The 27412-nt window shown below is 41.6% G+C and overlaps 1 protein-coding gene across 14 annotated transcripts in view; it reads right to left on the bottom strand.

Moving 5' to 3' along the window:
* Window positions 1-27412, bottom strand: part of ANKRD44 (ankyrin repeat domain 44) — a 345918-nt gene that overhangs the window by 161415 nt on the left and 157091 nt on the right. For all 14 annotated transcript variants that reach the window (XM_066346438.1, XM_066346434.1, XM_066346430.1 and 11 more), the window contains exon 3: window positions 8448-8526. In XM_066346438.1, the coding sequence (XP_066202535.1) occupies window positions 8448-8526 (79 nt within the window). The remainder of the gene's footprint in view (window positions 1-8447; window positions 8527-27412) is intronic.

Below are 27412 nucleotides of genomic sequence, written 5' to 3' on the forward strand. Positions count from 1 at the left end.
GTGTGGTTGTGTCTAGGGAGGGAGGGTCTCAGGAAAAGGATGAACAAGTCCAAACAGTGGGCTGCAACTGTGTCTTTGAGGGAAAAGAAAGAGAAAAAAACTCATGGGCACAGACAACAGTGAGGTGACTGCAAAGGAGAGAGGGTGTGGGGGGAGGTGGAGGATGCAATAGAAGCAATAAAGAGTGATGGAGGGAGACTTAACTTGGGGTAAACATACAGTAATACAGTGCACAGATGGTGTGTTATAGAATTGTGCACCTGATTTTTGTATAATTTTGTTAACCAGTGTCACCTCAATGAATTCAATAAAAAGAAAAAAATTTAAAAATTTTAAAAGAAATAATACAGATATGGGAACTTTGATTTCATAAAGCTTGGTATACATGGGTACTAATTATATTATTTTCCACACTTTTCTGTATATTTGAAATATTTACTAACACAATATTTTTAAGAGACCTAACACATTTGAAGTTTTACATTTCTTTTTTTTTTTTTTTTTTTTTTTCATTTTTCTGAAGCTAGAAACAGGGAGAGACAGTCAGACAGACTCCCGCATGCGCCCGACCGGGATCCACCCGGCACGCCCACCAGGGGCGACGCTCTGCCCACCAGGGGGCGATGCTCTGCCCATCCTGGGTGTCGCCATGTTGCGACCAGAGCCACTCTAGCGCCTGGGGCAGAGGCCATAGAGCCATCCCCAGCGCCCGGGCCATCTTTGCTCCAATGGAGCCTTGGCTGCGGGAGGGGAAGAGAGAGACAGAGAGGGAAAGCGCGGCGGAGGGGTGGAGAAGCAAATGGGCGCTTCTCCTGTGTGCCCTGGCCGGGAATCGAACCCGGGTCCTCCGCACGCTAGGCCGACGCTCTACCGCTGAGCCAACCGGCCAGGGCCGAAGTTTTACATTTCTTAATAAAAATGTGGGGGAGTGGATTAAGTCATTTTTACACTATTTTTTTTTCTAGATTAGTGTCCATTGATATAAAAATGATACTTTCGGCCCTGGCCGGTTGGCTCAGTGGTAGAGTGTTGGCCTGGCGTGCAGGAGTCCCAGGTTCGATTCCCGGCCAGGGCACACAGGAGAAGCGCCCATCTGCTTCTCCACCCCTCCCCCCTTCTTCCTCTCTGTCTCTCTCTTCCCCTCCTGCAGCGGAGGCTCCATTGGAGCAAAGATGGCCCGGGTGCTGAGGATGGCTCCAGGGCCTCTGCCTCAGGCGCTAGAGTGGCTCTGGTGGCAACAGAGCGACGCCCCAGATGGGCAGAGCATTGCCCCCTGGTGGGCGTGCCAGGTGGATCCCGGTCGGACGCATGCAGGAGTCTGTCTGACTGCCTCCCCGTTTCCAGTTTCAGAAAAATACCAAAAAAAAAAAAAAAAATGATACTTTCACTCTTTCCAGATAAAGTGGTCCAACCACACAGTATCTTCCAGAATTTTCCTAAGGTTTATACCAGGGGAATAAGAGAATTATAGCAAGATGCTGTTGATTTCACAGTTCAATTCGAAAAGAAACTTTCCAGTTAAGGATGTGTTACATGCTAATGTCTTAAATTTTTCTCATGCTCTTCTCTCTCTATAATCAGTACAGCTGGTCTTAAAGGTAAACTCCCCAGCTGTAGAACAGAGGCAAGGCAGGCTCATTCAGGAAAGGCAGGACCAAGGAAGCCCATGTCTATCCGTAAGTGGCAGAGCTCCAGAATCTTAGGGAATCTTTTTCTCTCTACAAATGTTATTTTGTTATTAGCACTTTTTGAATCTAAGCATCTCATCCCAGTAGCTCCCTCACCAGCCAGCCTACCCGGCTTCTGAGGGCACATGTGTAGTACATGTCCAGACCTGTGTTAACCTGCTTTTGCCACTGCATGTCAGAATTTTACTTTCTATCTCCCTCTCTTTCTTCTCCCTCTCCCTTTCTCCCCTTTCCCTCTCCCTCACTCCCCACCTCCTTAAATACACCTGTCTTTGTGTGTGTGCATTAGAATGTTCTATAACATGTTTCTAAAGGAAATAACTATGAGTGAATATTAACACTAATCTCAAGGATGATTTATGAAAGGTTGGCTAAAAGTAAAATACCAGAAACAACTTTGGTGTCAGAGGCAGAAAAGCATAGCTGTGATGCTTTATACGAATATGTAATAATGTGGAGAGATGTTCACCTGCTATTGTTATGTAAAAAAGGTACTAAAACATTACATATGGAATGAGCTCATTTCTGTAAAAACGTTGAACAGTCTAGAAGGATGTACCACAAAAGCCTGAGATCACTTCCAGGCATACGGGAATCACTATATCATTGCTTGCTAACTATAACTGGAGCAGAGTCAGGGACTAAAGGTTAGAGTCTGGAGGCATCTGCCATTGGCACAGTTCTAAGCCCAAGCCAGAACTAAATTAAGAGCTGCCAAGTGAAGGATGATTTCCGGTTAAAAAAGAGATTAAGGAGCCTGGCCTGTTATGGAGTGGTAGATAGACCATTGATTTGGAATGCTGAGGTCGCTGGTTTGAAACCCTGGGCTTGCCTGGTCAAGGCACATACACAAGCAAGCAATGAACAACTAGAATGAGGCAACTATGAGCTGATGCTTCTCACTACCCACTTCCACCTCTGTAAAATCAATAAATAAAATATTTTTTAAAAAGAGAGAGAGAGATTCAGCAATATCTCTTCAACTGATTTGACCTGAACTGGAGCTATGAAAATTTGCCTATCATATTAAATAGCGACAGACCAATTCTATTCCATGTTTTGATTATACAAGCAATACATGAACAAATTCTTCTTTTAAAAAAAATGGATTGTTACAGATTTAGGTAAAGCCCCCTTGAGCAACACTCCCAGTGCCGTACTCTCCCCCTCCCTGAAGAAAACCCCTGCTGGTATGTAGTTCGGTGCACAAGCTTCCAGTTTCTCTAATGCCTTCAGACGCAAAGATGTGTATCCATAAAAAACGGAGGAAACTCAGCTGAGTGGTCAGTCCAATATGCTTTTTGTATATTTAGTCTGTTACAGGCTAATTTTTAAAAATCTATAGTATCATTTCATAAGTGTGCTTTACATATATTGTATCATATTGTAATAACACTCCGAATCTCCTTGTTTCACTCAAAAATATATTTTTCGTATCTATGTTATACTTAAAGAATTAGTCCATTTTTTAATTGCCATATGTAATCCAACATTTTTAAGACAGTCTCTCTATTCAGTTGTTTCACTATTCAAACAGTGCTGCTATAAACATCTGTAAAATGATTTCTTATGCAAATGTGCAGGTATTTGTATAGGATAGAGAATTAGAAATGGACTTTCTGTGTCATAGCTCGTGCACACTTTTGGTTTTAATAGACAGTCTCACCCTCCAAAGTGTGCCAGTTTACTCAGACACAGTTGAACAGACTGCTTCGTTTTCCCACAGCCTCATCAACACTTGGTATCGCCAGTCATTTAAAATATTGCAAATCTGACTAGAAGAAGGTGATATCTTATTTTTGTTCCTTCCTGGTTAATAGTGGGGTTGGCTATCCTCTAATATGTTTGTTTTCTGGTCGTTTATAATTCATTCTCTGAGAACTGCTTGTTCAGAATCTTTGCCTATTCCCCTTATTTTTCTGTTATTGTTTTTTTTTATACTCTATAATGAGACATTTATCTTGTATAGTTATTGGTATTTTATTGATGTATTCTGAAAACTTTCAGTTTTATGTAGATCCAAATGTGGCTTTTAATATTAAAATTCTTTCAAAGAGAAAAATGACCTCGAGCTTGCTGAGCATCATAAAGCAACACCCCACCCCCGAGTGTGTAACAAACAACATCAGTGTTGTTTCCGAGCAGCTTGAGGTATCAAAAGATAATTAGAAACCTCAGAAGTGGCTTCTCTCAGGTCAAAGTCCTCCGCCCCTCCACTCATCCTCCTCCAGAAGATCGAAGAGGCAGCTGCCAGGAAACCTCCTCGCCCTGAACCACAGATTTACTATGACAAAGAGGACCGCGCAGTATTTCATCAGTGTGATCCCCTGCCACTGGGCTTCCTCATCCTCTTCCCCGAACACATCCCAGAGTCTTATTTACATGTCAGAGGCAGACGTCAGATGGTTCTGGCTCTGACTTGAATATTTATAACTGATTTTTCTAAAGGAAGCTTCACGTAATTTACCTGCCTGTCAGGCGCCATTGTGCACTGAAGGACACAGAGTCTGCATGTCTAATGATTTAAAGGCAAATGCTTTTTACCCAAGGACATTTTAAAAGCTTAAACGTTAAAAAAAAAAAAAAAGTGCTAAGCTATATTGATTCTTCAGAAACAAAGACCCAACAAAAAGTTGCCAGGCATAAATCTTGATTATAAGTTAAGTATGTTTTTGTCTCATCCCTATTAACACTTGATTTTATTTTCACCAAGATCAAGAGTAACATGAACTCGGAGCGTCTTTTCCGGAGGCAATACTTCTGCTCTCTTAGCCCTGTCATCTAGGAAAAAGCCGAACGTAGACAAAAGGTAGACAAAGTAACTGGTAAATCTCATAGGTCAAAGAGAATAATTGATTCTTAAGGCTGATTTATCCAAACTTTGGCTTTTAATTGCAGAACTAAATATAAACAAAAGATCATATGAAATATGATTATAATATAATGAGATTACCTTGCTATTTTCTTTCTTTATTTATTTATTGTGACAGAGACAGAGAGAGGGACAGATAGGGACAGACAGACAGGAAGGGAGAGAGATGAGAAGCATCAATTCTTGGTTGTAGCACCTTAGTTGTTCATTGATTGCTTTCTCATATGTGCCTAGACGGGGAGAGGTGGGGGAGCTACACCAGACTGAGTGACCCTTTGCTCAAGCTAGTGACCTTGGGCTCAAACTGGTGAGCCTTGCTCAAACCAGATGATCCCATGTTCAAACTGGCAACCTCAGGGTTTCGAACCTGGGTCTTCTGTGTCCAGTCTGACACTCTATCCACTACGCCACTGCCTGGTCAGGCTGATTTTATTATTTTTAACAAACTGACCAAATCTTATTATAGTCCAACAGCAGTGTCCTTCAAAGCAATGACCTTGGAAGTGTGTGTATGTGGCAATTGCTCAGAACATATTTAGAATTCCACTTGGACTTGCCTTTGCAGCCAGTTTACACACCCACCGGACAATGGCTCATCACTTTATAATTACAACATACTGGGGGCCAAAATCAGCACAGTGATTAAATCGCCCCCCTCCCCTCCTGAGGGGAAAAAAACAAAAACAAAAATAAAAATAAATAGAGCCTTAAAGGATGAATATTTGTAATGCATAAGAGAATCAAAAGAATGACCTGCCATGATTCTGGAGGTGATATACAGTCAGAGTTGAAATCACGTTTTGAAAAATCACAGAAAATAATTTGACAGGAATACCACTTGTCTGGGGGCCTACATACAAAAAATTTCTTATTTTTAATTAGTCCTTAGACGTCCCAAACACTTCCATATAGAGGTGGGTAACTCCCATGTTCCTCCTTTAGCCCAGCATGTGGACCCTGTGCATCCCCAGAGCTTCTGCACAAGCTGTTGTCACTGTGGTCACATTTCTGTGTGCTCTGCTTCCTATTATCTCAACCCTTGCCGCTTAACTCTTATCCACTAACTGGCTCACGCTGATCTCATTCATACATCTCTGGGCAAATAATTTAGCAAACTCTTGACCTTCTCTCTGACTTAAGCCTGACAAGGCTAGTTCCCAAACAGAAGCTAGAGTCAGGTGTGGGGAAATAAAGCCAGAGTCTGGCCTGGCAGTTATAAGAAGAGGAATTTTGCAAGGCCTAAATTCCTCTCTGTCTGCTCAGAGGCATTTGGGGTTCCATATGCCTGGCTCATAGGAGATCATGTCAGTAGGAATTAAGTAGGCTTGGGTTACACACGGCTCTGTAAGTTAATACAACAATAGAGAACACAGCCATAATGGGCTATTTTGGCAAGGCCAAATTATTTGTCCAACATGGGAATCATTAACACCTCATTCATTATTAAGTTGGAAAACCGTTTGGTTGGATTCCCTAAAAGGTCAGCTGCCAGATGTAAGCTCAGAGATGAAATCATCATGTTCTTACAATGATATTTCTTTAGGAACACAATCTACGGATTGAACACAGGACCTCTAAGGGACAATTAAAGCCATGTGAACTCCAAGCATTTACTTCAACTTCCACAGGTGAGTGAAATTTCTGAAGAACTTTCCCAATGCTTTCTCATACCCTACATCTTTCTCATTTGATTGCAGGAGGACGAATAATTCCTTGGCATGTGTCACCCAAAAATTACACCAGAGAGGTTAACAGCTCAGTAATTCTAAAGACCAAAGAGGTGTACAGATCTAGATGTACAGAACAGCCCCTCCCGACTCTGCTGAAGGAGCCACAAGTAAGAAAGGCTGGTGGACTCCATGCCCAGGTGAAGGTGACGTGAAACCACGTTCCTCAGTCACCAACTCCCAGATACCTGAGGAAAATAGATGGCTCAACTTCATGCGCAGAACTAAAACCTTCCCTTTCAGATGTGGAAAAACAAACAAAAACCAAAGTTGGGAGTCTAAGACAAAGTTTTGAATTTGCACGTTCATGAATCTAGCTCTTCTGAGATTCTGAGATGTCTCTTAATGCAACATTTGGATGGTGGGTACAGCTAGTTGGGATCACAAAACTCTTTTACAACCCCACTGATCTCTGCCCACAATTTCCCATGAGCCAAATTTCTACTGCTGGGACAACGGGTCAGGTACATGGTGGCCCTTAACCATAGTCTGTGCCAGTTTAGTTGTTTGGAATATAGCCTGAAATAGCTTTAGAATGTCAGAAGGAAGGCCTCTTCTCAAGGACATAAGGAATGGCACACAAAATCTAACCTAAGCTCCATGTAGCTGTCAGGAGCACAGGGCATACGCGCTGTCAGGCTCAGATACATGTTTCCCAGGAAAACCCACCTCAAGAAGATGAACAGAACAAAATCAGGAAAACGCGAATCTTCCTTGTGTATCATAGCACAATTCTTGTTTCTTTTCCACTGTGTTCTGCACATCAGCTTAAACACATGTATCTGCTCCGACCTTTGCATAACTTACCTTGGGGTTCTACAGTTTCCCTTCACTACTGCAAACAAAGGCCAAACCTTAGGAGAGCCTTTTGCATAGTCTATGGGCAGGGGCATTTCCTCCAGATTTTAATCTTCCCAAACAAAAAGGAGGAGGAAGAAAGCCACCAGTCTGCATACAATCCACCCTAAGACATGCGCCCACGCCTGGATTCATCCCGGGGATCTGTCTGGCACACACTCAGGGGAGAAAGGCCATACGGGTTCTAGACACCTGTTTGGTGAGATATACTAAGCATACAGGTTTCCAAAAGTGAAAGAAAGCATTGGTATTTTAAAATCAGGTAAAACATTTTAAACCCAGAGAAAAATAAAAATAATATCACAAAGACCAATGTACACACAAATCAAATTTAACATACATTTGCTCCCAATTTTTAGGAAATAAAAAAATTTTAGAGTTGTAGTCCCTTTTATACCTTCCCCTGAAAACATCTCTCGCTCAACCTGCCTCCTCAGAGGTAACCACTATCCTTAAATTGATGTTTCCCTTCCTTCAATGTTCTTATATTTTTATTACACAGTCATAGTCACATATCCATAAACAAAACAAAGCACTGTTTTGCAACACAATTCACATATATGTAAATATACACATTTGTGCCTGTTCATATAGACTGTAAGGAACCAGTTTCTTATTTGTTCTTTTATTTTTTTCCTATAATGGAAAAAAAAAATTAAAAGATACCCAAATATCCTGAATGCATCTACAAGACTGGGCCTGATTAGAGATAGTCAGGAATCAGATGTTCAAAGCAATGTAAGTTTTACTGGAGATGCTTTCTTTCTTTTTTTTTTAATTAAGTGAGAGGCAGGGAGGCAGAGAGACAGACTCCCGCATGCGCCCCAATCGGGATCTACACGGCAAGCCTCTAACAGGGCGAGGCTCAGCCCATCTGGGGCTGCTGCTCCATTGCTAAGCAACTGAGCTATTTCAGCAACTAAGGTAAGGCCATGGAGCCATCCTCAGCACTGGGGCCAACTTTCTCAAACCATTCGAGTTATGGCTGTGAAAGGAGAAGGGGGGAGGGGTGGAGAAGCAGATGGTCGCTTTTCCTGTGCACCCTGACCGGGAATCAAACCCGGGACTTCCACATACTGGGCCAATGCTCTACCACTGAACAAACCAGCCAGGTCCAGAGACACCCTTTCTCAGTAAGAACATCTTGCACTGTCTTACACCTACTGATAAAATCGCTAATCAAATAAACTTCCATGAGCACAATAAAAAAAATTTTGTTTGGGTTTGTTACAATAATCAATCTAGTAAATTGGCCATCTAAATTATTCTCTGCAGGTGGCTTGAAGGACAGTTGGTATTTACCTGAAAGAATCAGGAGTTCAATGATCTCTGCGTCTCCCAGAAATGCGGCCACATGAAGCGGAGTTCGCTTCTCAGAATCCTGAAACAATGGCAAAAACAAACAAGTCAGTTGTAGCTGGAGGTGCCTTTTGTAGACAATGTAAGACAAGTCACCTACTCTGAGGCCAATGCTTCTGGGAGAGAGTGAAGGCCAAACACTTTCTCAGGTGAGCTCTTCTGGTTATACATTTCTCTCAGCCTCCCCCACAATCACACGGGCAAAAATCCGGTTTTCTGTGTCTGTGTGTCGTGCTGGCCTCCCTGATCCTTTTACGGAAAGCCAGCTCAGGTCAAGGATGGACCATCACGGAGTGGAAGTTGAAACTAAATTTATTTTCAAACCTTAAGGAATGGCTGAAAATCAAATTTGAACCTTTTACCAACTTTAACAACAGAGCTCAAAGCTTTCAACATTTTCTTTATGGAATTGTTCTTAGGACGTGAAACTTAAGTAGGGTCATCTTCTCCTTTCTACCTTACCTCCATTAATGATCCCCCTAGGTCCCAGGTCAGCAAACTGCAGCTCGCGAGCCACATGTGGTTCTTTGGCCCCTTGAGTGTGGCTCTTTCACAAAATACCACGTGCGGTCGCTACCTCGATAAGGAATGTACCTACCTATAAAAAGTTTAAAAAACTTGGCTCTCAAAAGAAATTTTGATCGTTGTACTGAAGATATTTGGCTCTGTTGACTAAAGAGTTTGCCGACCACTGGCCATTTCCCATTCATTTATAATACTTTTTTTTTTTTTTGTATTTTTCTGAAGCTGGAAACGGGGAGGCAGTCAGACAGACTCCCACATGCACCCGACGGGGATCCACCCGGCATGCCCACCAGGGGGCTATGCTCTGCCCATCTGGGGCGTTGCTCTGTTGCAACCAGAGCCATTCTAGCGCCTGAGGCAGAAGCCATGGAGGCATCCTCAGCGCCCGGGCCAACTTTGCTCCAATGGAACCTTGACTGCAGGAGGGGAAGAGAGAGACAGAGAGGAAGGAGAGGGAGAGGGATAGAGAAGCAGATGGGCGCTTCTCCTGTGTGCCCTGGCCGGGAATCAAACCCGGGACTCCTGCACGCCAGGCCGACGCTCTACCACTGAGCCAACCGGCCAGGGCCCACTTAGAATACTTCTTGAATGCATACTATGTACCAGGATCCAGTTCCTGGGGACAGAAGAGTGATGATGAAAGGCCCAGTCCCTGCCTTCATGAAACTTACATTCAGGTGGGGAGGTCAACAATAGTCATGTAAACAAATGACACATCAGATCACTTCAGATGGTGGTAAAAGCCTTAACAAAATTAAAACGGAAATGGGATCAAGTAACTGGGAAGATGGGAATAAAATTCCTTAGAGCAGTCAGGTGAGGCCTTTCTGAGGATGCTGAGGATGAAGCTGAGAGCTGAGGCAGACATTACTACTTCTGTTTCATGGAGAAACTGAGACCCAAATAAATAAAGAAATTTCCTCAAGACCCAATAAGAGAATTCAGGATAATGTAAGCAAGCAAAGCCCTAAGCAGCATGAGGCTTGGCCCATGCAGCAGGCGCTCCATGCAGAACCATCATTGCCCTCAGCATAGTTATGTGATATCTTCCTACCGAGACTGAGAACTCTCACAGAGTAAAACTTACTCCCATTCATCCCTATCATAGCAACAAGCTAGGTGTTCAGCAGAAATTGGCCAAACTGAACTGGTCTGCATGCATGGTCTCTTTCACAAACTTCCATTGATTGCCCCGTAACGATGGTAACCAAAGCCTGTGTGCCGTCTCTGAGATTTCCCCTAAAACTAGCACGCATTTTAGTTTCCAGAGATTCACGGATTCACTACCAATTTTAATCATCATTCCTGTGATAACTTGATTATATAAATACAATCCACCTAACAACCTTTGATTAGCCGAAGGATATCATTCCATTTTCTGACCGTTCAAGCCCTCTGCTCTTGCTTAGTCTTTTCAGACCATTGCTTTTAGGCATTTCATGACACACTAATAAAGGGGTCCCCAAACTACGGCCCGCGGGCCACATGCGGCCCCCTGAGGCCATTTATCCAGCCCCCGCCGCACTTCTGGAAGGGTACCTCTTTCATTGGTGGTCAGTGAGAGGAGCATAGTTCCCATTGAAATATTGGTCAGTTTGTTGATTTAAATTTACTTGTTCTTTATTTTAAATATTGTATTTGTTCCCGTTTTGTTTTTTTACTTTAAAATAAGATATGTGCAGTGTGCATAGGAATTTGTTCATAGTTTTTTTTATAGTCCGACCCTCCAACGGTCTGAGGGAAAGTGAACTGGCCCCCTGTGTAAAAAGTTTGGGGACCCCTGCACTAATACATAAAACAGATGGCAGGCAGGGGACATGAAGGAGCTGATCTTCAAACCAGTCTATTTGTTAAGAGGTATGGTAAATAGGTTTTATGAAGGGATGAACTAACTTTTAAGTGGATAAAAAGAGGAGTCTGCATTAGCTTGGAACTTATGTTGTCAATGTATACTGCAGGTAATTACTACAGGTAAGTGGAAATCAGACAGCCACGTAACTATTCCATATAAAATAATGGTACACCTTGGAAAATTCAGTAAGATATACAACCATGGTTCACCTTCTTATAGATAGCTATAGCACCCCTTCTGTGAAAATATTCAATCTTTGAAAACACATTTGCTTATCTGAGAATCCAATGTATCAACGTGTGCGATGAATTATATACAAATAACTGAGACCAGGCTCCCACAAATGCATTCTATTTTTGTTCCTCTGTTAAGATCTCTACAAGCACTTTGTATTTTTAGCCTCATATTCTGTTCTAATCCCCACTCTTTAACTACTAAAAAATTTTCTCCTGAGTCTTGGGATAAAAGTCATATAATTATACGTTCTCCTGTGAATTGAACTGGTTCCAGGGTTTGATTCAACAAATTAAACCTTACCTAAGTGATTTCAACAAGGACTAACCCAACCCAAATTATAACTTCATCTGACCTGAAGCAAAGTCAGTGCTCTGAGAATCTGGCCTCAAATAAAACCAAGAAAACCTTAATATTGAAATTTGTTGGCCTGTTGTTATATAAGTGGCCTTCCTGATTTTGTGGCCCCTTTTATGACATGGTTTTTACAGTATAAAATGAGTGTGTTACATGAGATCATGTTGCAAAAATCTTTGATTGTAAATCCCAGTGTCCCTGTTAATATACATTTAAAAGTATGCTATAGCCCTGACTGGTTAGCTCAGCGGTAGAACGTCGACCCAGTGTGTGGCAGTCCTGGGTTCGATTCCTGGCCAGGGCACACAGGAGAGGTGCCCATCTGCTTCTCCACCCTTCCCCCTCTCCTTCCTCGCTATCTCTCTCTTCCCCTCCCACAGCCAAGGTTCCATTGGAGCAAAGTTGGCCCGGGCACTGAGGATGGCTCCATGGCCTCTGCCTCAGGCGCTAGAATGGCTCTGATTACAGCGGAGCAATGCCCCAGATGGGCATAGCATCGCCTCCTGGTGGGCATGCCGGGTGGATCCCAGTCGGGGGCATGCAGGAGTCTGTCTGTCTGCCTCCCTGCTTCTCACTTCTTAAAAATACAAAAAATAAAAAAAGTATGCTTGTAGCTTCCAGGACATCTATGCTGATTGGTCATCTCCACCAGTGACATGCCACAGACAGGTAACTGCAGAGAAGATCTGTATTCAGGCAGCAGTCCTATGTCTCTCTGAAGCAGCAGAACCATTTAAACAATTTCGTGTCCTCTTAAGACCTTAACCAAAATAACAAATCATTTCCATTATTGACCAAAGGTGGCTAACACCTGCTCTCTAGCAGGAACCTGAGTGATGTACAGGATCATGAGTCAAGGGGTAAATAACAGCCACAACCATCTCGTGAAACCACCCAGGAGTCTGCAGTTCACCCTCTTCTTAGGTTCAAGGCAACTCTGCTCTGTCCTAAGCTGGACAAATGGAGGAGATGCAAGGGTAGAAGAAGTGGAAAAGAGAGTACTAATACTAGTAAAAATAATTTCTAGGCCCCTGAGTGTCTAGAACAGGGGTCTCAAACTCGCGGCCCGCAGGCTGCATGCGGCCCGCCGAACAATTTTGTGCAGCCCGCAGACTAATCCACGAAGTTCCTATTTTGGTCTAGAAGAAGAAACACAACCCATCTGGTAATTACACAGAGCTTTTAATTTCCTTTTTCAAAATACCTTTTTACTACTTCAGTCACATAACATCCCTAGCAGGGGAAACACACCTGCCATAACTGTGTTGTTAGGTCTTATTATCACCCCTTCGAGGAGAGGGAATCTGAGTGTTAGATTCAGGGAGTACTGGGGCTGCCAAAGAGTGTAACTATTGAAGGAACAGTAAGTGCTGATATGGCTCCTGTGAGGCTGGGAACAAAGAAGGTCAGAGACCCTTATCAGAAGTTTAGGTTTGAAATTTGCCACTAAGCTAAAACCGGCCCCTGTTGCTATGCCGGCCCCTGTTGCTATGCTGCGTGTGACCTCCCTAGCCAATAGCTAAACTGCCACATCTGCTTCTGTCTATGCTTGCTCACTTAGGATATATAAGGGCCTGGCTGTAAGCTCCAGGCGCGGCTCCCATTTGCAGCTCCTTGTGGGCAAGGTGTCTCCAGACATCTCGGGAGTTCGCCCCTGCGCAGGTTAAACTGGCCAATAAAGTAACATCTTAACTCCTGAAAGTCTCCAACATTTGTTCTCGTACCCGGTGGATGCTACACTGAGCCCTTGAATGGGACGTATGACTTGCCCAGCACAGCAAACACGTCAAAGAATTAGGTGTTCTGCCTTCTAATTTGTATCTTAAGACTGACTTCAAAGTAGCTTCTGGATCAAAATTATACAGGACCAGGACGGGACTCAAGTAGCACTCAGGCAGGGTGGATAAGCTACGTGCTCCGTGCCATTTGCACACTCTGCCACCTGTTGCCCAAGGGGACTGTGTGATAACCGGCAGCTATGAATGGCCATGCAGGGCCCTCACGTCTCCCACAAACACAACAGGGGAAAACAATCAACAGCAAGGGCAGTGAGATAGATCAACGCACACCGGCAATGGTTCGCTGGAGCAGTCTCTAACGGGTTGCTCAAGTACCTACAATTCTAAATAGTCCTTTGCAAACAGATTCAGTTTCTCCATGAAAAGACCCAGGTTTCTCGAGAAAGGAGGAAGGTAAACCTCCCCTTTCTATGAATAGCCAAAGGCACACACAGTCCCGTCGGCGTCTGAGCTAAATTTGCAGTATGTCATAGAGTAATCAGGCAGAGGAAGTCTCTGCTGTCTGTTTACCAAAGAGGCAGATGAAAGAAAATAGGGAACTTGAAGTATACACACATTAAGTGTGCTTGATATGGGCAGAGAGTTTATTCTGGCAGCTAAAAATACCGTGGAGACGGGGAGCAGGGTGGGGGAGAGCACCCAGGCCTTTGTTTCAAAGGCTGAGAGTTGTTTATTACATGCTTTGGAAACTCTCAGAAGTACATGATCTAATCTTCATTGTAAGTATCTGCCCCAGGCTAAAACAAACATCCCTCCTTACATGTAAATATCTTACATACCAAGACAGACAGATGGACCACTATTAAAAAACAAGCCCTGCAAAGTCTTCCTGTCACGAAATACATAAGCTCTAATCGTCAAACCAAACTCCCACTAATATCAAAGAAGCAGGGAAGCAACAGACAACTTAGGCCCAACACGCTTAATGGGGTAACAAACAGAGATCACTGGAAGCAAGGAGGTGTCTAAGGAAACTCTGAACACAAAACACGTACCTTGAAGATACTTCAAATCCTGTGTGGAAAATAGCCGAAGAATGTAACAAATTTAAGTCAAACAAGAGGCAGCCTGACCAGGTGGTTGCGCAGTGGATAGAGCATTGGACTGGGATACAGAGGACCCAGGTTTGAGACCCTGAGGTCGCCAGCTTGAGCGTGGGCTCATCTGGTTTGAGCAAAGCTCACCAGCTTGAACCCAAGGTCGCTGGCCTGAGCAAGGGGTTACTTGGTCTGCTGTAGCCCCACGGTCAAGGTATGATACATATGAGAGAATAATCAATGAACAACTAAGGTGTCACAACGAAAAACTGATGATTGATGCTTCTCATCTCTCCCCGTTCCTGTCTGTCTGTCCCTATCTATCCCTCTGACTCTCTCTCTGTCTCTGTAAAAAACAAACAAACAAACAAACAAAAAAACCACAAGAGACAAATAAGAAAGACACTTGGTTTTAAGGTGGGGAATTAAAAGAAGTTTGTAACTAAGAAAATAAAGCAGATGAGAAGAACAAATATCATGTTTCTTTTTAAAACGTTCATGTTTACTTTCAAGTTTTAACATCTCACAAATATAAACAAGTATAGAAAATGACAGACCATTATGTTCCTACCAGGAAATTCAAACTTGTTAACATTTTTATATATCTGCTATTTAAAAAAAAAAAAAAAAAAAAAAAAAAAAAAGCTTTAGATGTAAAGCACCATGAGTACTGTGACTTACTTGCAGTGGTTCAGAAAATAACTTGAGAGAGAGAGTGTGTATATGTGTGTGTATGTGTGAGAGAGAGAGAATAAGGTAGGTTAGGCTGTTTTCGATTGCTAACCATTACAAATGGTGTTGCAATGTACATCTTTCTACATATCTCCCTGGGTACATGTATGAGAATATCTCTAGAGCAGACACCAAAAAAAAAGGAAGTGCTTGACCTTAGGGTACATTCATATCCAATTTTAACAGGTATTGTCAAGTAACTTTCAAAATTAGTTTTACCAATTTACACTCCCACCAGCCACATCCTTTCCCTCACATCCTTGCTGATACTTGATGTCATCAACTTTATTACTCAGTCATACCTAATATGATATTCCTGACATGGTATTTTGCTAAGTACAAGTGAGGTTAAGATTCTTTCCATAATTTTATTAAAAGTTCTGGCTTCTTCAACAGCAAACTGCCTGTACTAATTCTTTACCCATTTCTACATTCAATTATTAGATGTTTTCTTACAATATGCAGAGTTTTAAAATATTATTTGATTCAACTTTCAAATTACACCTTCACCTAAATACAGCAGAAGTGGATCAAAGTCTACTCCAAGTCACCATAGGAGAAAATGTTAGATTGACGATCGTTATTAATCTTTCATGCACTATGCATTATCCCATGGAGCAAGATTTTTCCTTGCTGGAATTGTCTATGCCTAAAAGGCGATAGCAAATCTCTGCCCCTGTCCACCCCTGCTATCAAACAACTTTATTCAACCATCATTCTATTAGTATTTTAACCCATCCATTTGAATGTAACACAAATATTGGAGAAGCACTAGTATATTTTGCTATACTTACTGATCAAATAATAAGTTCAGACCTCAAAACTACATCTAATACTTGAAACTAAACAAGAATAACCCAACAGACTTTCAAATGAAAATAAAAGAAAAAAAAGAAAATAAGAGAAATGAAAATGACAAAGACATTATTATATCTGCCTTAGGTAACTAAATACTGGATCGTTTTCTTGCACTAATTTTTTTAAACTAAAATGTATAGTGAGCAAAAATTTTATCAGAGATTTGATATTTTCTAATATGATCCTTACAACAATACTGTGAAGTAAATATTATCACCTTCATTTTATAGTTGAGGAGCCTGAGACTTTGAGATGATAAGGAACTTGACCAGAGTCACACAGCCAGTAAGTGGTAGAACCAGGATGTAGAACCAGACTTGAAGCCATTGCTCATGCCCTTGCTGACTCTCTGAGTACTTACAAGCATTGATAAACAAAAGTTATTGTCTATAACAATTAGTACTCTTGAGCTAATACTCTAGACCCAAGGACAAAATTCTCACAAGTAAAATGTATAAGCAAGTAAGAAGAATAAGATTAGAAAACTAAGACTACCTGATTGTAGGATATCCTACAGTGATCAAGACAATTTGGTATTGCTACAAAGACACATATATGGACCATATATGTGTATGATTTTCAAAAAAGAGACAAAGGCAATTTGTGTGTGAAAAAAAATTGACCTTGTTAACAAATAGCATTGAAACAATTAGATATCCATAAGCAAAAAACAGACAAATACTTTGATCTACTCCTTACACCTCAATGAGTATCAAATCAAGATGGATCATAAAACTAAATGTAAAACATAAAATGGTACAATATATAGTATAAAGAAAATGCAGGAGAAATCTCTTGTGACTTTGGGTTAAACAAAGATTTCTTAGATATAATAGCAAAGCATTAACTATAAAGAACAAACAGATAAACTGTATTTCATCAAAATTAGTAATTTCTGCTCTTCAAAACACACTGCTAAGAGAGTAAAAGGAAGATGGGCCACAGACTGAAAGAAAATATGTTAAAACATATATTAGATAATGGACTTCTATCTAGAATATACAAAATACTCTCTAATGTAAAAGCAAATAATGCAATTAAAAAGTAGGCAGCCCTAGCCGGATGGCTCCATTGGTTAGAGCATCATCCCAGTTGGTTAAAGCACAGAGGCTGAGGGTTAGTTAGATCCCTGGGTCACGGCACATACAGGAACCTTAACTGTTCCTATTTCTTTCACTTTCTCTTTCCATTCCTCTCTTGCTAAACTCAATAAATAAATAAAAAAATTTAAAGTAGGCAGAGGTTTAAACAGACATTTCACCAAAGAAGATATATAGATAGCAAACAAGCACATAAAGTAATGATCAGCACCATTAATCATTAGGGAAACGCAAATCAAAATCACATTACATACGTATGTGAAAAGGACTAACAATATCAAGTGTTGGTGAGGATACAGAGAAACTGGAATATTCATACACAGCTGGTGGAAATGCAAAATGGTACAACCACTTCAGAAAAAAGTTTGGCAATTTTTTAAAAAGTTAAATACAGACCTAGAATATGATCCAGATAGTCCACTCAGGTATTTACCCAAAGAGAAATGAAAGCATGTGTCCACACAGAGACTTTCCCATAAATATTCATAACAGCTTTATTTGTAATAGCCAAAAATGGAAAACAATCCAATTTTTGGTCAATAGGTAAATGGAAAAACAAACTGGTATCCATCTGATGAAACACTATTCAGCAATTAAAATGAACGAACTATTGTTGTATGTCACAACGTGGATGAATCAAAATTGTTACATTGAGTGAAAGAAGCCAGGCCAAATTAAAAAAATAAAAAAAAGAAAGGAGAAAGAGTATACACTATATGAAGCCATTTACATAAAATTCTGGGAAATGCAAGCCAATGTACAGTGACAGAAAGCAGGTCAGGAGTTGCCTGAGGAGGCTGGGGGAGAGGTCAGAAGGCGTAAGAGAAAGAAATTACCAAGGGGCAAAAAGAAGCTTTGAGAGGGAGGCAATGGATATAATCATTATCTTGATCATGGCGATGGGTTCACAAATGTAAAGATGTCAAAACTTTGTTAATTGCACACTTTCAGTATGTCTAGTTTATTAGATGTCCATTACATCTCAATGAAGCTGTTTTTAAAATACATAGGCGGCAAATAAAATATACTCTCTCGTGTACATGAAGAGGGCATACTTAAGAGTTAAAAAAAATACACGTAGGCAACACAACAAATTCAGTTAAGAGGAGAAAAGAAATGGCAAACTCATGAAAAGAAACGAGGTAACCCATATATTGTCCTAGTCACGTATGAACATTAAAGTGAAGATCTTGTAAAAGCATGGGGTGTTGGATTAGAGACTATATTCTTTTAAAATAGTCACAAGCAAGATTTCTCTTCAGAATCCCCTAGAACATTTACATTTTCTAACTGAAACCTTTGATAAATGTGTATTGAGAAAGGATGCAGATAACAAATCCAGAAAGTGGGAAGGTTTATGCTTAACCCGCTCGTGGCTCATCAGCAGTGGATTGCTAGAGTATCCTTGGGATCTTACCACGCTGCTCAGAAATTTTCAAGTGACAGAAGCCCTTCAAGAGTAGTCCCTACCTGGGAAAGCCGCTGGAATGTGTTTTGTTGCCCTGTTATCATTTGGCCAGGCACATTTCTTGAGAGTCAGTGGAAACAGAACATGGAAAAAGGTACTAGCACTCTAGTCCTACGGAACGGAAAACTGGCCAAGATGCTTGGGCTTCATTGCCGGTGAAGCAGTAATATGCATCCATGCACTGCAAAAACAATCATCAGGAGCTTGTGATGAAATGTGAAGATCATCAGAGCATCACTTCCTCCTGCATCTTCAAAGTTAATACAGTTCACAGGTGTTCTGTGCAGCATCCCAAGTTTATAAAAAGAAAATAAAAGTAGTGCCTTTAAATGTAAAGCATTTGTTGAATAGTTTTTCATAAAGAAACCATAATTCTTGTTTACAGAAAATATGTCTCTTGGTTCCAATGAGCTAATCAATGAACTGGGATGTCTACTTTCAGTTAGGGCCCTACCCCAAGCTCACTCTCTCTTTTAATTAGTACATTAAACAATCTATTCAACAAACAGATGTCTAATAGGACAGATAACTAAAAAAACAGTCAGTTGGAAAATTATCTCCTGCTGATGAAAGGGCGAAGAGAAGGGAGCTGCTAGTTTTTCATGCCTTTATAAGGGGATACCAGTGGTGAAAAATTGTCACCAGCTAAGTGACCAGACAGTGTCAGAATCAAAATCTCAAGAGAGAAAGCCTGGAATTACAAACTATATGACCTGGGAAGATATTAGAGACATCCAAAGAGGGTAACTAATTGGCCCAAAGTCACACAGCTGCTAATGGCGGTGGTGGAAACTTTCATTCATACCGAGGACACAATATTTACTGGGGCTACTAAGTGCCAGACACCGTGCTCAGTCCTGGGAGGTAGCAGCACTCAAGAGGCAGCCCCAGCCCTCATAGGGCCTCAGAGTCCTGCTCTCTGGACTCCAGTGGGCTATCTACTCCAATAGACTGAGATTTAATTAATCACACCAGTCAGCAAAGAGCAGAGACACACTTAATCACACCAGTCGGCAAAGAGCAGAGACACACTGTTAGAAAATGCCAGATGGAGAGTGCAGCATAAAAGGAGACATCTACTCCAAATACCACAAGAACTCTCAATTGTTGGGTCTGTTTCTCTCTCTCTCTCACTCTTTTACGGGGCAATTAAAAGCAAAAGCTTATAATAACAATTTCTGTACTCCACAGAAAATCCTCTTAACTGAAATAATTAGTATCTCTTGACTAAGCTTTTTTTTAAGCCTCCAAGTGGATATTTAAAAAACAGAGTTTACATATAATACTGATAATAAAAATTACCAAAACAGCTGTCTAGTCCTAAGATATCAGATAAGCTCAGTACACCAAGAAGTTAGGAATGATTATTCTCGGCCCTGGCTGGGTGGCTCAGCGGATGGAGTGTCATCCCAGCACACTGAGGTCATAGGTTCCATCCTCAGTCAGGGCACGTCCGGGAAGCAATCAGTGAGGGCACAACTAAGTGGACCAACTAAATGAAACAACCAGTTGATGCTTCTCTCTCTCCCTCTCTCTTTCTCTCCCCACCTCCTCTCTCTCTCTCTCAAATCAATGGAAAAATTAAAAAATGATTACCCTCCGGGTGAATAATTTTATAAATGTCCTTCACTTTCTTCTTTCTCTGCTTGTATTTCAAGATGTATAGGTAATACAGCTTAGAAACAAGAAAACAAAATTCCTTTGTAAATAAGAAAAGAATTTCCCATTTAAAAAAATAGAGCTGCTCTAACAAGAGCTAGTTTTAAATATTATATATAAATAGTAAAGCACTGGACATTATTCCCTGTCCAAACCCTTAATTATATTGTAGTAGGTTTTAAATAATTGATATATGAAAAAAATAAAATAAAAACATTATACTGAGTGAAATAAGTAAATGAGAAAAAGCTAAGAACTATATGATTTCACACATAGGTGGTATATACATATAACTGAGACTCATGGACATAGATAAAAATGAAGTGGTTACCAGGGGGAAGGGGTTATGGGGAAGGGTGAGGACACTAAAGAAGGACAAATATATGGTGACAGAAAATGATTTGACGTTGGGTGATGGGTACACAACATAATCAACATTTCGAATGCTATAGAAATGTTTACCTGAAACCTAAACTCGCATTGATCAATGTCACCCCATTAAATTAAACTTTCTAAATTTTAAAAAGCAAAAAAGGAAAAACAAAACAATAAAAAGATATGTGAATGTATTTTTTTTTTTTTTTGCAAATGACAGAACATTATGTTTGTGACTAAACACTGTAACTTGTGTAATGCTCCGGAGAGTTGCCAAAACAGTGCCTTACCCAGTGCATCATCTGAGTCTTAAAAAACCCAGGGATACTGACCTAATAGGGACTGTTATCCCAATTTTACAGGACAGGAATCAGGGCTGACTCAGAGAGCTAAACAGCTTGCCTAAAGTCACACACCAATATTTGGTGACTCTGGGCTTCCTGACTCCACATTCTCCGTGTCCTCTCACAATAGTACATAGGGCCATACCGAACCGGTCAGAATTCCTCTCTAGGTAAGAGCCTGCTTCCACTCTCCTCACAGTACTTTGAAGGCCTTTGTCCTACTCTACACCCCTTTACTGTCAAGTGACCTTCAGGGGACCCACATCCACACTCAGACACACAAACACATTTTCATTAGAAGCATTCTCTTGTAGCCAAAAGAACATAGAATCTGGCATCAGAATGACCTGACATTGAATCCTTCCTTGATACCTATGAGCTGTGTGACTAAGTAGATAACCCAGCCTCTCTGAGACTCATTCTCCTTTTCTGTAAAATAAAAATAGGATCAAACTAGATGTCCAATAAATATTAGTCATCCTATTATTATTATTATTATTATTACTGACATCTGTGTGGCTTATCCTAATTTTTTTTCAGTTTGTCTTGATGATTAGAAAAAAATACAGAGATTCAGAATAGTTTCTGGAGAAACAATTTTATTGTGAATAAATTAAATTTACCAGTAGGAGGGCTGGAGCTCCCTACTCAAAGCTGGCCAATAGCAGAGCTTTGCCCACCTCCTCTCCTGCAGGAAGCAGTCAACCTCCATGGGCTGGGCCATTGCATTCTGTCTACCACAACCAAAAGTCAGCTGAAGGAAGCATCTCCCAGACTCCAGAGCTGGACCTGGCTTGATTCATCCTTTACGTCATGGGAACAGCAGTGGTTCTATCCCATAGAATTACCTAACACACCTACACCTTCGCAGCTGCAAACCCTTGCTCAGAACAGTCACATTTGGTTGCAACCTGGAAGAATGGGAGCTGCCCTGGGGGGTTAGATGCTGTGTCCTCTCTCTCTACCCCCAAAGCTGAAAATCTTCTAAACATCCCTAAGCTATGCCCTCACCAAGCCTTTCTGATTCTGAACAAGAGGGTTTTGCCACCCAAGACACCTATACTATCAATAAAAGTTCCCTTTATTAACTTATTAGAAGCTACCACAGACATTAAAGGTCTCAAGAAGACAACCAGGAGGCCACTTCTACATTGACAAGCAAAAAAGCATTCCCCTATGTCCTTTACTAAATTGAACTAATGGCACAGTGCAGACAGAGTGAGCATTCTGCCGAACAAGGTAAGATTGCAAAACAGCAGGCTTTCCAAGCCCCTTAATGACAGACAATATAAGCAGCCCCAGAAATTGGGAATGGTTAGATAGCACCACCTCTTGATAACAGGGATATGGAAGATACATTGCTCCACCTCCAGCATGATCCCAAATAAATCTATTATACTTCTGTGAACAACCATCGAATAAAATGGTCTCTGGGGATGTTTTTGGCTTTTATAAATGTAGACTATAAGGCAGGGGTCCCCAAACATTTTACACAGGGGGCCAGTTCACTGTCCCTCAGACCGTTGGAGGGCCAGACTATAAAAAAACTATGAACAAATCCCTATGCACACTGCACAGATCTTATTTTAAAGTAAAAAAAAACAAAACGGGAACAAATACAATATTTAAAATAAAGAACAAGTAAATTTAAATCAACCAACTGACCAGTATTTCAATGGGAACTATGCTCCTCTCACTGACCACCAATGAAAGAGGTGCCCCTTCCAAAAGTGCGGCGGGGGCTGGATAAATGGCCTCAGGGGGCCGCATGTGGCCCGCGGGCCATAGTTTGGGGACCCCTGCTCTAAGGGATATTTTTACCCAACCCAATCTTAAATTGCTTTGTATTTCCAGACTAACTAGGACCTTTTCACTAGAGCCTGTTAGGATCCTCACTTGACAATTTGACTTCAAGAGCATAGAAAAGGCAGGATGGGGTCTTTCAGAAGACATGAAGTACCCATGTACTCAACAGCAGTGAGCACATGGCGACAGCATTCCACTGACAAATCAAACACTAATGTGACCAAATGGTTCGCCTGCTTGCAAGTGTTATCTTTTCTCTATTGAGCTTAGGTATTCATAAGATGGAATACTTTTTAATTTAACTCTTTGAGTAGCAAGTTTTCATGCTCGTTGACCCCTGGGGGTGAGTTTTTTTTTTTTTAAGATGAAATTAGTTCCAGTTACAGTTTTTTTTAACTTAAAATCATGTCCGTTTGATAACCAATTCATGCAAACAAGAACATACATTTACCTTTTTTTTAATGGTGCCTTACAGATTTTTAAAATGTGTACTCTGGATGGTCAAGAGGCACAGGGACATACATGAATGTTCATAGTACTCAAAGGGTTGATGTATCTTGCTTTGCATACCATATGTACTTCTGGAAGTTGTCTGCACATTAAATTGTTTAAATTTGACTTTCCCACTGAATTATAAAATAATGACTAGAAAACATGAGAGGACACAGGGTTTGATCAGAGAAGGTCCAGGGGCATCACCTCTTGGGGCTGCTCTAGACTTCAGGTCTTTGTGTGACTCTCTCTGGGCAATCTGACCACGAGATGACCCAGACCCAGACATGTCTCTTTAGCACATCAGCGTCCTAATTCCTATAAATAGGAAAATCTATCAGCTCATACCTTGTCATGAGCTCATGGCTTGGAGAAACTATTCCTCCATCACCTCCTCTCTGCCAGCCCCATAATCATTTATGTGGTTCATGCTCAGCCTTGAAATCCCTGAGAAGACCCCATCAACAGTAGTGATACATCTAGCTAGATGGCTTAGGCCACAGTATGTTCTGGCACCTGATATTTTCCTCCTCGTAATCCCTGAGTCAGTGCTAACCTGAAATCATTCCCCACCTTCATCCCTAAGAAGATATGCTTAGGTTTTAAGCGTAACTTCCCTGGCACGATTTCTCCTCCCACCCTAAATGTCACAGATGCTTGGGTTTCTACTACTGAATGCCGCTGGATGAAATCAGAGCTCTATGACCTCTGACCCACTTATTATGCACCATTTTATTTCTAAGAATCTGTATTTCCTCCTACTATAAACCCGATAAGCTTCTTCTACCCTCTCCTTGCCAAAGCAAAGACTGCTGGCCAAGGTGATCTTATAACCAAAAGGCGAGTTTCAGTTATGTGGAAACGCAGAAGGGTGAAGCTTTGAGACACTAAGCACAGAAAAATTGCCTCTTGAGAAGAAGTGGGGACATTTAACACAAAGAAAACATTTTATGTTCAAGTAAAAAAACAGGGAGCCTCTGATTTGGAGTTTTGAGTCACTTGGAAGAGTTTTTTTTTGACCCTCAGCTCGAGTGTCCTTCCTTCCGAGACCCCTTCTGACTCCCTCCCCCACCGGGCCCCTCTCCTGGAGAGTTTCCCATCATGGCACCGTCATATCCAACTGTCTGCCCTTGACTTTCCTGCCTCACACTAACCAGGTGGTGGGCTCAGAGTAGGGATAATCTTATTAATTGCTGTATCAACCTAGCACCAAGCCTGGCATACAGCAAGTGCTCAATATATGTGTCTTGCAGGAATCAAAATGAGTAATATCTTGCTTTAATCTTAGATGCTATAAAAACCTACATCCCAGTAAAAAAAAAAAGGCCTGTGTGACAGTAACCTGCAGGTTTCTGTGGTGAGACAAAGAATTGGTTGTCTGAGGGACTGCAGATGCCAGTGTTTGGATGGAGTGTGCACGTGGTTGTCCATGGTTTTTGTCCACCTTTAACCTTGACTGCTGTCTTGACTGAAGAGAGCAACCAACCCCTCAGCCCACCACTGGTAGGACCTGGCCTTGTCTCAAAGCTGTATAACCAGCCCAGAACCCTTCAGACTTCCTATCGATTCTGCTGCTCTCATTTGGGGTCTTGGTTATGCACCTGACTTGCCCAGTGGGTGAGAAGGCTTGCTAAGAAGGTGGTTCCAAGAAGCGATGAGGCTCAGCTAGCATTCCTATTAATAAAGCTCGCCAGTGCTCCCTGCAATGAGGGCTGCCCACCGTAGCATTCTGGTTTCTGTGAGACCTCACTAACAGCAAGGCCTAGAGCCGTGATGGTGAACCTTTTTATAAAAACCGCCCACTTTTTTTATTAATTGCTGTATTATATAAACCGCGGGCGGTTTTTATAAAAAAGTTCGCCATCATGGACCTAGAGGGTCATGAATTGTGGACCATGACCAGTCTACAAATACCAGTTCCTGGAAACTCAGTGGCTTGTAGAACTAGGGAACCAACATTGAAATTTTTGATGTGGAATATTTATTTCCTTGTTTCTGACTAGCCCAAACTTGTATATGAAACGATTAGAGGCTTCTATTTCTGCTGGTGTGGATAGTTCAACCAAAAACAAACCAAACAACCCACCTGACCAGGTGGTGGCGCAGTGGTTAGAGCGTTGGACTGGGATGCCAAGAACCCAGGTTTGAGACCCCGAGGTCGCCAGCTTGAGCGCGGGCTCATCTGGTTTGAGCAAAAGCTCACCAGCTTGGACCCAAGGTCACTGGCTCAAGGAGTTACTCGGTCTGCTGAAGGCCCGTGGTCAAGGCACATATGAGAAAGCAATCAATGAACAACTAAGGTGTCGCAATGCGCAACCAAAAACTAATAATTGATGCTTTTCATCTCTCCATTCCTGTCTGTCTATCCCTATCTATCCCGCTCTCTGACTCTCTGTCTCCGCAAAAAATAAATTAATTAATTTAAAAAAAAAAACAACAAAAATTAGGTGTTGGAACAGATTTACAGAAAGTAGAAGGTGCTAGGGAGGGAGAAGACAAACATAATTTCTTTTTTTCTTTAATAATTTTTAAATTTCCAATTACAGTTGATGTACACTATTATATTGGTTTCAGGTGTACAGCCCAGGAGTTAGACATTTATATAACTTACTAAGTGATCACCCCAATAAATCTAGTACCCACCTGACCCATACAGAGCTATTACAGTATTATAGGCTATATTCCCTATACTATATTTCATATCCCCCAATTATTCTGTAACTACCAATTTGTAGTTCTTAATCCCTTCATCTTTTTCACTCATTCCCCCCGCACCCTCCCATCCGGCAACTGTCAAAATGTTCTGTGTATCTATGAGTCTGTTTCTGGTCTGCTTGTTTATTTTTTGAAGTCCAAATATAAGTGAAATTATATGGCATTTGTCTTTCTCTGTCTGACTCATTTTACTTGGCACAATACCCTCTATATTTATTCATTTTGTTGCAGATAGCAAGATTTCATTCTTTTTTATGGCTGAGTTCTATTCCGCTGTATATATGCACCACTTCTTTATCCACTCATCTACTCATGGGCACTTGGGCTGCTTCCATATCTTGGCCATTGTAAATAATGCTGCTGTGAACACATGGATGCCTATCTCTTTCCAATTCAGTGCTTTGGAAGAGTAACACTGTTTCTTAAATGGAAGAGGTTGACAAGATTGTAGTGGCGGAGTAGTTCTATCCAAATGCTTTATAAAGGACAAGAAAAGGAAGCAGGGTCACTGGTGGTATCTAACTTTTCTCAGTCCCTCAAGAATTTCCCAGAAGGATGAATTTCTCAAAAATGTGCTGGAGGACTCACATCCAAATCAGCCAGATCATCTGGCTAGGATCAAGAGTTCCTGGGGAAATCTTGATTTAGAGGAAAAAAAGGACTTCATTTCCAATCTGACTAGGTGAGGATTTTCTACAGACCCCAGGTCACTGGAGGTCTGGCCTCAGAAGCCACCAGCTGTGTCTGGGTAGCAGGACCCCTTTCTGGCAGCACAGGGTCAAGGGCCCCGGGTAGGAGAGGGCTGAAGTGGGGGGAGGGGAGCACAGCTGTTGTGTCCCTGGAGTTCCCAGGCAGGCCTGCCCAGGAAGCCTTTCCCTCTGTTCTGCAGGCCACACCGGGTCAGGCAGGCCATGCACTTCCCCAGCGGAAGAGCGGCTCTCAGGAGAGCCCTTCCCCAGAGCACTGTCTCTCTAGTAGAAGAAAGAAAAGCAGGTTTTGTCTCCACGCTGCAGAGCATGTGTGGTAGTGAGTCCCCTCCCCTGGCTGGGAGACCTCCGTCCACTTAATCAGGGAGGAAGGTCTTCCTGCAACAGGATTCTTGCACCTCCCAATGCTCCCTTCCTGCAGTTCTCCCTCCATCTCCCCACACCTGTCAACCCCATCTCCTGCCCTCTTTAATGCACTTTTAGTTTATTCTTGTGTGTGGCATAAGAAGGTGATCTAGTTTCATTTTTTTTTTTTTTTTGCATATATCTGTCCAATTTTCCCAACATCATTTATTGAGTAGACTCTCTTTACCCCATTCTGTGATTTTGCCTTCACTGTCAAATATTAACTGACTATAAAGGTGTGGGCTTATTTCTAGTCTCTCCGTTCTGTTCCCTTGATCCATGTGTCTGTTTTTATGTCAGTATCATGCTGTTTAGATTACTGTGGCCTTGTAGTATAGTTGAATATCAGGTCGTGTGATTCCTCCAAGTTTATCTTTCAATTTAAAGTTCATTATGCCAATTTTTTTCTGGTATTTTGTATCCTGAGAGAAATGAGTTCATCC

The sequence above is a fragment of the Saccopteryx leptura genome, chromosome 7, assembly GCF_036850995.1.
Source record: "Saccopteryx leptura isolate mSacLep1 chromosome 7, mSacLep1_pri_phased_curated, whole genome shotgun sequence".
In the NCBI taxonomy this organism is placed as follows: domain Eukaryota; kingdom Metazoa; phylum Chordata; class Mammalia; order Chiroptera; family Emballonuridae; genus Saccopteryx; species Saccopteryx leptura.